The 14,649-nt window shown below is 41.3% G+C and overlaps 1 protein-coding gene across 11 annotated transcripts in view; it reads left to right on the forward strand.

Annotated features, from left to right (window-relative positions):
• Positions 1–14,649, forward strand: part of HERC1 (HECT and RLD domain containing E3 ubiquitin protein ligase family member 1) — a 194,690-nt gene that overhangs the window by 174,271 nt on the left and 5,770 nt on the right. For all 11 annotated transcript variants that reach the window (XM_030317961.1, XM_030317966.1, XM_030317965.1 and 8 more), the window contains exons 64-76: positions 309–447; positions 1,509–1,690; positions 2,392–2,547; positions 3,264–3,386; positions 4,153–4,255; positions 5,805–5,974; positions 7,343–7,481; positions 9,434–9,603; positions 10,825–10,994; positions 11,275–11,440; positions 12,236–12,312; positions 13,108–13,360; positions 13,864–14,016. In XM_030317961.1, the coding sequence (XP_030173821.1) occupies positions 309–447; positions 1,509–1,690; positions 2,392–2,547; positions 3,264–3,386; positions 4,153–4,255; positions 5,805–5,974; positions 7,343–7,481; positions 9,434–9,603; positions 10,825–10,994; positions 11,275–11,440; positions 12,236–12,312; positions 13,108–13,360; positions 13,864–14,016 (2,001 nt within the window). The remainder of the gene's footprint in view (positions 1–308; positions 448–1,508; positions 1,691–2,391; positions 2,548–3,263; positions 3,387–4,152; positions 4,256–5,804; positions 5,975–7,342; positions 7,482–9,433; positions 9,604–10,824; positions 10,995–11,274; positions 11,441–12,235; positions 12,313–13,107; positions 13,361–13,863; positions 14,017–14,649) is intronic.

Here is a 14,649-nt window from a genome sequence, read left to right on the forward strand (position 1 = left end):
TTTCCCCATCATCCTTTCCGCTGTCTGTTTTGTTAACATTATTATTTTAACACCGCACAGCTGGCTGAAATTCCTGTAGATCACATAGTTCTAAATGATTTTAAATAGTCCGATGAGCCTCCTACATCTCCTTAAGTAAGCAGTTTTATAACAATCAAGGGCTTGTAGGAACCCCATACTTATTTCAACTCATCCCCTTTAGTGAAAGGATAAAATAATTAATACAGGCATCCTAAGTATATGTAGAATCATTTTAAGTGTTAAGGCTGTATAATGAAGGATAATATAGTTCTGTGTTTCTTTACTAGGTCATATGTGGTCAGAATTGTACTTTTGTCATCCAGGCCAATGGCACAGTGTTGGCTTGTGGGGAAGGAAGTTATGGCAGATTGGGGCAAGGAAATTCAGATGACCTTCATGTGCTGACAGTTATTTCAGCCTTACAAGGTAAAATTATTCTCAATTAAAAAGCTGGTCAGAAAATATGGACTAACCATAGGAATGTTTGCTTATGTTGGAACTCATCTCAAACCTTTGCTGGATAAAGTCGTAATAGGATTTTCACTTATTTAGATTCTCATTTAGGATGTACAGCCTGATTTCCATATTTTAAGCTGTTATTTTGCAAGCTGTTTTTCATGGCAGTGCTAGAATTCAATGATATAAATAACTATTTTAAGACCCATAAAGATTGTTGTAAACAAATTCTTATAAAATTACAAAACTGAAATTAGGCAACTATTAATAGCAATAATCATGCATGTGTTTCCTTAAGAGTAAAAATCAGTTTCTATGGATATGTGCAAATGTACGAAAGACTTTTACAGAGTTCTCAGAGTGCTGTCAAAGACTGTCAGAGTTCTCTGACTTGGAAAAAGTATATCCCTGGAGAAACCACTGCAGGAGCCCCTGGCTTGTTCCTTAAGTCAACTTTTACTGACTCCAAAGCCTACAAGAGAGCAAAGAGGGTTTTTGTATTAAAAGCATACAAGTAATAATGAGTTGAGAACCAATTCCGAAACAGTTCTAAGTTCTCTTCCTTGAGATCTAAGTGTGAAGAGCACAGCAGTGGGGACGGGAAGGTGGGACTCCTGGCCGGAACTACCACGTCCTGCCTCTAGGACCTTGCACAAGCTATACTAGACCTCTTTGTGACTTGGTTTACCCATTTGTAAAAGTGGTGATGATAATATTTGCCTTGTAGGTTTTATGTGAAAATAGAGAGGAGATAATCCAGGTAAAGCATTTATAGGAGTGGCTAGAACATGGTCCTTAATGATTAACTGTTTCCATCACCCTCCTTTCCTTCCTGGTCATCATTATTTTATGGGACTGCTCTCAATTTACTAAGTTATGGCTACAAATGTGATTTAAAATTAAAGACATTGTTTTTATTACTGTAGTGCAGTTTTGGTGTTTTTCCATTCTAAGAGTATTCTGTAGCAACTGTAACTAAAGAATTTTAACATCCAGTGATTCTTGTTGGGTTTCTTTCTGCTCTGTTCCAGGATTTGTGGTGACCCAGCTGGTGACATCTTGTGGTTCTGATGGTCACTCAATGGCCCTGACTGAAAGTGGTGAGGTCTTTAGCTGGGGAGATGGCGATTATGGCAAACTTGGCCACGGGAACAGCGACAGGCAGCGGCGCCCCAGGCAGATCGAGGCCTTACAAGGAGAAGAAGTGGTGCAGGTCAGGCAGGACATGGATAAGTTTGCCTTTGAATGAAAATATACTAGCTGTTGAATAGGGTTCTCAAATTCATGTAACAGGAGATAATGGTAAAAATACATTATACAATCATTACAAGAGATCCACTGTTTCTGGTTGTTCATTCTTGACTTTGTCAGAAGTTTGAATGGGCTTTGGTGTTAGAATGGAGTCCTTTTTCCTGAACCAGCTGGTTGGCCCAGGCTGGGGTACTCCAGGTCCTTGGAAGAAAAACAGTGGGGTTTAGCTTCTGCCCCATAGTTCTGGACACAGTATTAGTCTGAATGAAAAGCTTTCCATTTACCATTATTGTTACCAAGGCTGAGTTGTACACATATTCTGGAAAGTCAGTTAGTGATTAATGTAAAATTGCCTAGCACTTTAGCGTTCACAAAGCATTTCCACATTTACTATTACACGTGGTCTAGGTCATCTGTACACAGCTACAGGATAGCAACAGTTCTTCCAATGCAGGCTCTTCAGCTTGGTCTTCCTGAGGATGATGAGGCGATAAGATTTGAAGGAGCAGGAGGGCCACTTGGGCAGGTCGGACATACTGGTCTTGAAGACCCAGAGTTGTCAGTGAAGTTTATTACTATATTATTACCCGAAAATGACGGAGTTCTTTATTTCTTAGTATACTCTCTTCTTAATTTTTTTTTTCTTCTTGGTTCTGTCTGTAGATGTCTTGTGGCTTCAAGCACTCAGCAGTGGTAACTTCAGACGGCAAACTGTTCACTTTTGGGAATGGTGACTACGGTCGTCTGGGTCTTGGAAACACCTCTAACAAAAAACTACCAGAGAGAGTGACTGCACTGGAGGGATATCAGATTGGACAGGCAAGGAATAAATCCATAATATGTTTCATGGTCATAGATTCGTATTTCCTCTGTGTGCACTGAGACTCTGTTCTTTCAGGAAGACTAGAATCACCAGTTCTACTTAACCTCATGTACATTTTGTTTGCCATACTTGGATCATTTGTCATGATTTTTTTTCCCAATGTGAAAATTAACATTTTAAGGCAAACAATGTGACCAACATATAGAAGCCTTAATTCAGGATATGAATGTTTTAAAAACCCCTCTGTAGTACAACTTGATATAAAACCTTTAAACAATACAGATTTTTGTCATTGCTGTCTGCTAGTTTTGAAGTAGATGGCTGAAGTGCAGCATCATGGGTAGCTACTGCTCTTAAGCAATATTGTCCCTGTCCTGTATACATTGAGACTATCTCTGAACAAGGAGATATTTTTATCTTTTCCTGTATCATTCCTCAGACGTATAAATGTTTTTAGTCATATGTACTTTTTCCTCTTTTATGCTCTCTGATTCTGAGTTAGCCACAGGTATTGAAAGGATTTTGCCTTGAAAGAAAAAGTTATTTTTTTCTTTGTGGACATTAGGAATTTTTTCTTACACATTTTGGTTAACATATGCAGAAAGTCCTGAAATTAATAAAAATACAAATATATATAGCCGAAGTCTCGGAAGCGGGTATGTGGTTTAGGTGCTATGCGTTTGTCTTACTGAGTACCCTGTTATTTCTCCAGGTGGCCTGTGGTTTAAACCACACTTTGGCAGTATCAGCAGACGGCTCCATGGTGTGGGCTTTTGGAGATGGGGACTATGGAAAACTAGGCTTAGGAAATTCCACTGCAAAATCTTCCCCTCAGGTCAGTATTGTCTTTGTGTCAGTGCCTCTTTTTACTTGGAAAATCATTTACCTTTAACATTTTAGTAAATTCTTAATGAAATTTGGGAACTTCTATTACTTACTCTTAAATGGCCAGCATTTTGGATCTTGGTTTTAAATAAGCCATTAATTGCTAAAATGAATGTAAAAATTCTGCATTTAAATAATAAATTAGAAGCTAGTATGTTACAGGTTTCTTGGCCCTGCAGAAGACCTTCTGTGCAATTCTTTTAGTGGGTTTTCCTAACACGTTTAACAAGCAGCATGATTTACGAATATTTAATATGTATCTTCAACTCCAGATGCCCTATCATATATAGTCTGTAACATCTTGATATCTAGACTGCTGAATATTCCGCTAGGGATGTGGAAAGCCAGGAAACCATCTCTGGAGTACATATAAAGCAGTTATTATCACCTTTGAAAGTAGAAAAAGCCTAACTGGGAGCAGCCCGTGGACATGGTCTTGCAGTATTATTTAAAAGGCCACAGGATTCTCTTTGGTCTCTGTTGCCTAGAGAAATGCTTTCACTCACCTGGGGTCCTAGGGATTTTAGTCAAATGCCCCTGTCCCCAACACTCCCTCCCACAGATTCAATTTAGGAGTGTGAATTTGGGTGGAGACAGGTAGGTGACAATTAGTATTTGTATTAGTAGACAATGCTTGTTTATACAGGCCAGTAGGCAAATTCAAAAGTGTTCTTATTTTCTTTTTAAAGTATGTGCTTTACGCTTATATTTTTCAGAAAGTTGATGTCCTTTGTGGAATTGGAATAAAAAAGGTTGCTTGTGGAACTCAGTTTTCTGTTGCATTAACCAAAGATGGTCATGTGTATACCTTTGGTCAAGGTGAGGCATTTTCCAGGCAATACTTTACTTGTCTTGTGTACACATGTATTACAGAAACATTTGCCTTCCAGTTTTACGGAAAGTGCTCTAAATTGAGTTGTGTTTTGTTCTGGGTGATGAATGGCCACTGTGACCTTCACTCACTAGCTACTTTTCTGCTCCTTTTTCATGAAATTTGTCATAAGGACAAACTCTTCTCCCCATTGATAGTCTGTCATACCAGAGCCTTTGATCCTGCTAGAAGAGTTCCTGCCAAAGCCCTTCCCATCCTCCTTTCTTCTCCCTCCACTGTTCTGCCATAAACACTTCTTGACCAACAGAGCTCCTCTGGATCCTGTCTGATTCCCCAGCCCTCTCAGGGACTGGGGATTCAGGTCTTGGGAATTCACAGGCATTCAGGGTTCAGATCTTGAGTGGTTCGTAGTCGAGTCATCCACTGTGGGATTCCCTGGCAGTATATTCACCTTCTTAAATCGAACTTCTTAGCAAGTTGTAGTGACTGAGGAAGGTGTAAGGCAAATGTGAGGAAGAGGAAGGAATAAGTCGTGAATGAGGTTTCTAATCTTGGAAGAACTCTGATGCCACTAACTGAGGACAGGAAGCTGGTTTGGAAGTAGGTAAGAACTTAGTTAAGGTCATACTGAATTGGAGCCATATACTCTAGGTGTATGTATGGAGATGTCTAGCAAGTTATTGGGGATTTGGATCTGGAACTCCAGAGAAATTGGATATGGAGATGTAGGTTTGCATAATGCACAATAATAGTACTTAGAACCATGTTAACAGGCTCAGGAAGCCCACGGAGAGTATAGAATAAAAAGACTTGGATGGAACTCTAGGGCAGGTGAGCACAGAAAGAGGACTGGGGAGAGTTGGCTTTGAAAGGGGTGAAAGAGAGGTTGCCAGTGAGCCAGGGTAGTGAGAAGTCTCTGCAGGGTGGGAGAGGGCTGAGGCCAGGTCATCAGAAGGTTATGTGGAGCTCCAGGGGCTGGAGCCTGAGAAGAGGCTGCTGAGAAGAGGCAGTTAGGAGCTGCTCATGGCTTTTGACAGTACAGTCTCAGTGTAGTGGTGAGAGTGGAAGGTAGGCTGCAGGAGGTGGCCAAACCAAACAGTTCTAGAGGCCATGGGGTAACAGGGGCTGGCCTGCACTTTCTAGAAGTTTGGCAGCAGAGGGAAAGGGAGAAGTTGGCTGGCAGTTTGAGGACAAGGCAAGTTGAGCAACGTCTTTTCTTAGAGTACAAGAACTGTAGGGCCTTTCTTAACTACCTGCCAATCCTCTCAAATAGGAGGATACTGGAGGTGCCTCTTGGTTTGAAATAAGCTGCTAATTTTAGATTTATTTATTTTATGAATAAGGAGTCTGTGACATTTTGCAAAGAAACAGTTTCAAACTTCATCCGCTCAGAATCCAGTATACCTTACCAGAATAGCAGCTTTGGCTCTAAAGAGTTCTATATGTCATCGCCATTCCACCAGAAAAGTTAGAGAACTCATTAGAAAACATAAAGGACTGTTGTATGCCATCCATAAATTTCCTCTATTTCTTCAGATCGCTTGATAGGCTTGCCAGAGGGGCGTGCTCGCAATCATAACCGACCACAGCAGATCCCTGTGCTGGCTGGAGTGGTCATCGAAGATGTGGCGGTTGGAGCTGAGCACACTCTTGCTTTGGCATCAACTGGAGATGTGTATGCCTGGGGGAGCAATTCAGAAGGGCAGGTAAATATTTATCTTGCTTGCCTCATATTCTAGAAATCTGACAGTGTTCCTCGTTTGGTAAAGGGATAAGCTAGGAAACTCATAAGATCTACCACGATGCCTCACACATATCACTTTGACACGGACTGAATTATTTGTGAGTCCAGTTGTGTATGTGTCTCTCTTGATTGTGGCCAAGTAGGCATTACACCATGGTTTTAAAAAAAATCTGATGGTATAGCAAAGCAGGTAAGGGAATTAACTGAGTATGTGTGTGTATCTACACTCATTAAGTACCTGGCACATAGTAAGCAGCACTTTAGGGGTATTTGCTATTGGCATCATCATGATTTTTACTATGGTAATGGGTGAGATTAGGTCCTAGGAGCATCACTTAATCTGGAAAATGGAAAGAATGAACCCATACTTTCATGTTTAATAATATGACATAGTACTGTACATAGTATGGTGTCCATAGTATATTTGTGTTTCTGCAGGAAGTCTTGTCATTCTTGTTCTACAGAGGAATAAACTGAGCCTCTAAGAGCTTGAGAAAAGATTCAAGAAGTTGATGTATTCAGCCTACCTTATATATGGAGGAGACACAGATTTGGGTGGAAGATGTCTAGGATGCCTGCTGCTACAGTGGCTTTCAGCCCTGCGTGCAGAGCCACATTCCCTTCCTCCGTAAATCCTCTCTGGGTCTGTCTGCCCATAGAGCCAGAGGCCCTCAAGTTCAAGGTCTCCATTGTTCATCGGTGACTCTGTGGTCACCTCATCACTATGTTAACAGATGAGGAAGCTGCTCATCATTGTGGTTTGCATGCACAGTGTCTTAATGAGAAGAGAGTTGATGCTGAAGACATCTTAGGGAGGTCACTGGCAGGGTCTTGACATGATTCTCTCTAATGATGTCAAGGTGCTTAGCTGCTGAAACACTGGGTGTCCAGTCACACCCTAGGAACAGAGACCTAGAGATGAGAATCTGCTTCTGTGTACGTTTTTATAGCTGTTTATTTATTGTTACCCAGGCATCCCATCTTAAAAGGAAATCCGTGTGTTTTAAATAAAAGCTGTGTAGATCATTCTGTTATTTTTTTAAACTATTCATGAATTAATTTCCTCTCTAGAAGTGGAATCCAAGGATGTGTTCAGTCATTAAGACTCACTGCTAGATTTGGAATAGCCTTGTTGCAGCTTGGTTTTTAGGAGACAGTCTGAGCTGTGAGGACTATTCTGATAGAGACAATCAGAATTAACTTCATTTTTTTGATGTTGGTTAGTACAGATATTTATTTGTATCTGCTACCACCTAAGGCAGATTTCATCATCTTGACCTCCTCTCTTCCTCTTTGTAATTGGCTCTGTATTTTTGTAATTTATTTCCAGCTTGGCTTAGGCCACACCAACCATGTTCGAGAACCAACCCTGGTAACAGTCCTGCAAGGGAAAAATGTCCGGCAGATCTCAGCTGGCCGCTGCCACAGTGCTGCATGGACAGCGCCACCTGTCCCACCAAGAGCACCCGGTGAGGGATGAACTACCCTTCTCCTGCAGCTTCTCTTTGAGCAGTGCCCAGCTGCTCTGTCTGCTTGCCATTTTCAGACTGCATCGAGGCATCATTCTGAAACCGCCAGGCCTCCCCACCCAGCCAAAGCAGTCTTTGTGCTGCCAGCACTGTAAATACTTTGATAGCAGGTGATTCTCCTGCAGACCTCACACAAAGCACTCCCTCTCTGCACCCCGCCAAAGAAAAAAACCTGTCACTTAGGCAAAAATGTACAATTTTAGAGCAGCAACTAAGTGTTTTTTCATATTTATATGAAAGAAGTGATGAACCATAGCTTTCTAAGGCTTGCTGTTAGGAATAAAGATTAAAAGGTCTGAGACCATCTGTCAAATTCTTCACACCCCCCCCCCCCAAGTTAACCATTTGAAACATGATGTCTGTGCACTGACACAGAAAAAAAAAATGTTGCCATTTTACTCCAGCATGTAGTAGGACCGATAGGCAGTTTTCTACCTTTTTGTTTATTATTAAATCCTTATAAAGCTACAAAAACATATTAAGAAAATGTGTATTTGTGTACTTAACATCCTAGCAAGTACTGTCCAGATTGGGTCCATCTTCCATTCCCTGCAAATGTGGGGCATTTATCATTCTTAAGCATTTTTTTGATATTGGGGCTGTTTCTCTTCCAGGCCCTTAAGCCCATTATTTCTACCATTCTCTGGTGTCTAAGAGACTAGAGTTTCCCTAAAGCAACCTTGTGCCTGGGAACTCAGTATCCTCTTCCCTTTTTGCTGACCTCTACTTCTAAGCCAGAGGTCCCTGGGAAAGACTCACCATAGAGAATTTTTTCTTCTAGATAGGTATCCTTAGAGAGCAAATGAGGACTGCCAAGTAGAAGCCAAACAAGCAGGAGATGGTTTCTGATTAACAGAATCTGGAATGAGCAGTGCTATGCACACACTGATAATTCCACGTATTCAGGGTCCTCTTCATCTTCCAGAGAGATTTCACTTGCACTTCAGGAGAGAGGCTATGCAGTGTGGTGGTTAAAAGTCCAGATTCTGGAGCCACATTGCCTGGGTTGAATCCTAGCTTCTCCACTTATAAGCTGAATGAATGATCTTCAGACCCAGTTTCCTTGTCTGTAAAATGAGGATAAAAATAGCCCCTATTGTAAAGGGCTATAGGATTAAACAATTTGTGTGAAACTCTTAGAATAGTGCCCAGCACATAGAAGTACTCAATGTTAGCTTTTACTAATAATATTAATAAAATTAACTAGAATAAAAATAAGCTGGGAACTGAGCTGTACAAATCTTTATTTACACAAAACTCAAATAAGTAGGGTGTTGTATGTTTACTCTTTTATGCATTTTTAATAAGAGGTTCACCATGAATGTGGTCCTTACAGTCCTTGCTTCTGCAGAGCTCTTATTCCTCAGTACAAAGCCTTCATAAACCATGCACCCATAGCTTTCCTTCTGTCATGGTCACTTTCTCTCAGATCCCTATTGAGTGTGGGAAGTGACTGCTGAGTTGCCCATTTCCGTTTTCCAGAATTGCCTACCTAGTCCTGGCTTACATCTTGTGTTTTATGAAGATGGCAGTTACTGAATATGAAAGGAAGAATTTGGGGTGTTTTTGTTTTCTTGTGAAGGAACTGTTTAGGCCCCATAGTTAAATGGAAAACTAAATTAAATTAAAAGTTTCCATAATGATAAATAAAAAAGATGCTTTAAAAACCAACACGCATGCATCAAGAAATAAAGGTGAATTGATGGAGAGAGGAACTGATAAATATGTGATATGGCAAATATAGACAAATAATAATTAGGGAACTTAGGTGGTAGGAATGGGTGTTCATTGTACACTTATCTCACCTTCTCTCTGTGTTTGAAAATTTTCCAAATACTCAAAATGAAAGCAGTGCATTTTCCTTTGTAAGTGTCCATTTGCTCTCTGGGCAGGTGTGTCGGTACCTCTGCAGCTGGGCCTGCCCGATGCGGTCCCCCCCCAGTATGGGGCGCTGAGGGAGGTGAGCATTCACACTGCGAGGGCCAGGCTCCGGCTGCTCTACCATTTCTCTGACCTCATGTACTCATCCTGGAGGCTGCTGAACCTCAGCCCCAACAACCAGGTAACATGTTGGCTTGGGAAGCACTGCTCTCCAGGTCCCAGGAAAACACTTTTTACTCTCAGCTCCCAAAAGATGTAGAAAAGGCAATAGTTCTGTTTCCATTTTGTTGCTGGTTTAGCGATAGTCCGGATTCTGATAACTGTGCTGCTGGACACAATGCTTTGGTTTGTCCATAGCTCAAGGAAGTATGAATGGCTAAGCATGTATTTTCTGTAAAGTTCAATATGTGATGTGATTTTTAAAACTTAAGCACACACAGATGTTAGCACCACAGTCTAAGTGGTTCTGTAATGAATCTGAGACACTGGGGAGACTTCCTTATCTCCTTACAAATGAGCATTCTGGGTCCTGTGGGGGAGATAAAGTAAATCTGGCTGGTTTGACTGCCTTTGTAGGACAGTCTGTAATTTAGGAAGAAAGCAAGCTGGTTATGTTTGTTTGTTTGCGTAATGTGTAGACATGCCTGCCAAAATGTGTCACAGTTTGTAAAACTGTTAGTCAGAAATCTTTGGGTAGCCAGTCATGGGGCATATGAGAGATTTGACAGATCATTGTTAGAAATAGGTGATCAGCCAGGCAACAGAATACTGGGCAGCACTAAAGAAAATGTTAGAAAACTGTTTGTAATTCATGGGAGAAATGTTGATGATAAAAAGTTAAGTGAGAAAAACAAAAAATTGTATAAACAGTATGTTCTCAACAATGCAAAAAATGCACACACGGAAACTAGAAGGAAATAGATGAGAGCGATAATGTAGATTATGGATGACTCATTTGTGTGCGTGTGTGTGTGTGTGTCCTTTTCTGTATTTTCCAAGTTTTAAAAAATGATAATCATGTATTTTATCAGAAAAAAGTATTTGTAAAAAGTTAATACTACTATCCAGGTTTATACTTTTTTTTAATGTTTGTTTTTTTTGAGAGAGAGTGCGTGCGTGCGTGCGTGTGTGCGTGCTCAAGCCGGGGAGGGGCAGAGAGAGTGGGGACAGAGGATCCGAAGTGGGCTCTGCGCTGACAGCAGCAAGCCTGATTTGGGGCGTGAACTCACAAACCATGAGATCGTGACCTGAGCAGAAGTCGGATGCTTAGCTGACTGAGCCACCCAGATGCCCCCAGGTTTATGCTTTTAATTCATGAAGAATTATGTTCTAAAAGTGAGAGGTGTTATTTCTTTTGAGCCTTAGAGTGTTCCATTTCTGAGTAGCTTACTTTCTGTTACAGAACAGTACATCCCATTATAATGCTGGAACATGGGGCATTGTACAGGGACAGCTTCGGCCTTTGTTAGCTCCAAGGGTCTACACCCTGCCAATGGTGCGCTCCATAGGGAAAACCATGGTTCAAGGCAAAAACTATGGACCTCAAATTACTGTGAAGAGGATATCAACCAGGTTAGCATATGTGTGTATGTTTCACTGTCTAGCATTTTTTTAGATGAACCGTATTACTAACTAATCTCTGTGACCTTCAGCTTCTTCACTTGTAAACCAGGATAGTGGCAGTGCTTCCCTTAGTGCCCAGTGTGGTTATGGTGGGCCTAGCACACTGTTTGACTGTTGTTAGGCTGGATTGTTCATTCACTGATGGGAAGATACCTTCAAGGGACCTTTGTGGTGGTTTGGGAAAATTAGTGAGAGTTGTTTTTCATTCTGTTTTCCCTTTCTTTTAAAGAGGACGGAAGTGTAAGCCCATCTTTGTCCAGATAGCAAGACAAGTAGTTAAGCTGAATGCATCAGACCTCCGTCTGCCCTCACGAGCGTGGAAGGTTAAGCTGGTTGGTGAAGGGGCGGATGATGCTGGGGGAGTGTTTGATGACACGATCACAGAGATGTGCCAGGTATATTCATGCAGTGTCCCTTGCTGAGTCATGTGCTCAAGTGGTGGCTGTTTTTTACTGTTTCCAGTGACTGCTCTGACATGTTTTTATAAATGTAGCAAGGATGCATTTGTGAGCCTTATAAAAATCACGCTGTTAATGATGTATAGGTGAATTATAGCTACGGTTTGTGAAATGATGTGTGAAGGTACCTGTCAGTGATTAACCATCTACCAGTGACTCACAGTCTGTGGTGCTCTAATACTGGCAGAGGAAACAATGATGACACATACTTATACATTTATGTAATAGACAAATCCAGGACCACCCGTGTGCTCCGATTAATTCTGGTGCTTTTAGAAGGAAGTGAACTGCCAGGTTCTAGCGGAATTAGAAAAACAAATACTAAGAGTTTGGACTGGTTCTTATTTTGAGATCTGCAGTGACAACTTTGCTTCCAGATCCACTCGACCCTTCCTGCTTTGCTTAGTAGCAGGATTTTTCTAATCAATCCTATGACTGAAATAACTTCTGGCTCTCCTTTGTTGGTTATGTTCGAATAGACCTATACCCTGCTCACAGATACCCCAACTCCTTCCCTGGATTGACTTTGTTACTTCGCATACTACAGGATATTTTCCACATGGGGAAGGTTTCTAGTTTCATTTTAAATTAAAGCCACAAAAATTAATAGAGTTGCCTGGTTGTCACATAACTATAAATTCCTCAAAATATTCTCTTTTCAGTATGATCTTTAGTTTGTTCTCTTGATGCATTTGATTGTCATTTTTCAAAAACCTGTTCTTTCTTATACAGGAACTTGAAACTGGTATTGTTGACCTTCTTATACCCTCTCCCAATGCTACTGCAGAAGTGGGCTACAATAGGGATAGGTAAGGCAGTCAGCAAGTGTTTGTTGACTATCTACAGTAATAATGATAATAATAATGATAGTTCATTTATTGAGTGCTGACTGTGTGCCAGGCACTGTTCTCAGTGCTTTACATATGTTATCCCACTGAATCCTCATTAGAACCCAAAGGAGTAGGAACTGTTATTATTACCATTTTACAGGTCAGGAAACTGGGGCACTTCCGTCATGACTTTGTTATAGGACCAATTCAAATATCATACAGAGGGGAGAGGAAACTCAGACTTGATAATGAAACCTGACTTATTTTGTGTTTCTGAAGGCCCGCATGGCCTCCCCTCAAGGAATTTGCTGCATCACAATTCATCAGAAAGATTAGCTATGCTATTAAGTCACAGCACTTAGTCTTAGCAATTATCTGTATTGCCAAATTTTGAATTTTGAATCCTGCTGCATGGACTCATAAATGATAAATGATTTTAGGAAACAGAGCATCCTGGAGCAGGTAGCTTAGGGGCTAATAGACCATTCAGTTGCTATTTTATGGTTCTTCTAAAAATAATTCAAAATATGGTCCCTGGGCTATCCAGAACACTAGCCCCATGGCACATGTGGCTGTCGGGCACTCAAAATGTGGTTAGAGTCACTGAAGAACTGCATTTTACATTTTATTTAATTAATTTGAATAGCCACATGTGGCAGATGACTACCAACCGTATTGAACAGCACAGGTCTGGATTATGCTATAGCTGTCGGATAACTTATTTCTAATAGAAATGAAGGCAGTTTATTTGAAATATTTCCTTTAATTTTGCAGGTTCCTTTTTAACCCCTCTGCCTGCCTTGACGAACACTTAATGCAGTTTAAGTTCTTGGGGATCTTGATGGGGGTTGCCATTCGCACAAAGAAGCCTCTGGACCTCCACTTGGCCCCTTTGGTGTGGAAGCAGCTGTGCTGTGTCCCACTCACCCTAGAAGACCTGGAGGAGGTGGATCTGCTCTACGTGCAGACCCTCAACAGCATTCTTCACATTGAAGACAGTGGGATTACTGAGGAAAGTTTCCATGAGGTGAGTCTTGGCCAGTCTGCCTTCTGCTGGTTTTAACTAGAATTTTTCTGTGTAAAACTCAGGTACAGTCTTCCACTTGCTGTCTGATTAACTCACGCCATATCCCGTTGCTGCCTGAGCAGCTCAGCCCCAGCAACTGACATAGCTGCCGATGGGTGGAGTTGACACCAGCACCCCAGCTTCTGCTCCTTCCTCCTGTCAGCTCTCTGCCTGCCAGGATGGGCGAGCGAAGGGGCCCAGTTGGAGAGAGGGAGGCCTGGGGTGAGCAGAGTTCATCAAGCCTCGTTTGAGAACAGAGGAATTTTTAACTACAGCCTCATAAGTCAGTACATTCCCTTCTGATCAAGTGGCATGATTAGCTACCTGGATTCCTTGTTTTTATCCTTAAAATATTTTTGATGTTATTACTGTTTTTGCTATATTTGTGTGTAATCTACTTTTATTTGTTACATAAAAAAAAAAAAAGCGGGTTCTTTTTGTAAAAATTTTTTTTCTCTTTTTAGATGATTCCTCTTGATTCTTTTGTTGGCCAAAGTGCTGATGGCAAAATGGTTCCCATAATCCCTGGTGGAAATAGTATCCCACTGACATTTTCCAACAGGAAGGAGTATGTGGAGAGGGCCATTGAATATCGACTTCATGAGATGGACCGACAGGTGAGATGACATTTGGAACGTGCTTGTGAGTGTTTGCAGTTGTCTTCAAAGAAGAGCTAACTGGTTACTACTGAATTTTAATGTATGAACTTACCATGTCAGTTAACTTGTATCAGAATTTCAGCTGCTCTTCAGAGACTTTACAGGCCTTATCTATGAATTTCCTGTCATCTTACTCAGGGCCTTAGGACAGCTCTGAATTGGTCACTGGTTGGATTGAAGGACCAAGCTCTCACCCAGGCTTTTAGACCCCAACATCTTACTCTTCCCCTGTCTTGTTTGTCTCTATCTCTTACTGTCCCCAGCCCAGTGTCCCCACTCCAGCTGGGTCAGTCAGGGCCCATGCAAGTGAACCCCTAAACACTGGTCTTGCAATCCCACACGAATCCCTCTTTCCCCCTCCTGCTGCAGTCCTGCAAGCTCCAGTTGAAAATTCATCTCTACCGACCAGCTTTCCTCCAGGTCCATAGTCTGTAGAATTCTTTTTTGTTACTTAGAAATTTCTCAAGATATCACAGTATTTCTATATTGTGGTCTAAGAACTAGGCCACAAAGTTTAGATTTTGTTTCTTTAATTAGCCTGTCAGACTTTGAGTGAAGCGTGTGCGTATGTATGTATGTGTGTGTGTGTGT

The sequence above is a fragment of the Lynx canadensis genome, chromosome B3, assembly GCF_007474595.2.
Source record: "Lynx canadensis isolate LIC74 chromosome B3, mLynCan4.pri.v2, whole genome shotgun sequence".
Taxonomy (NCBI): domain Eukaryota; kingdom Metazoa; phylum Chordata; class Mammalia; order Carnivora; family Felidae; genus Lynx; species Lynx canadensis.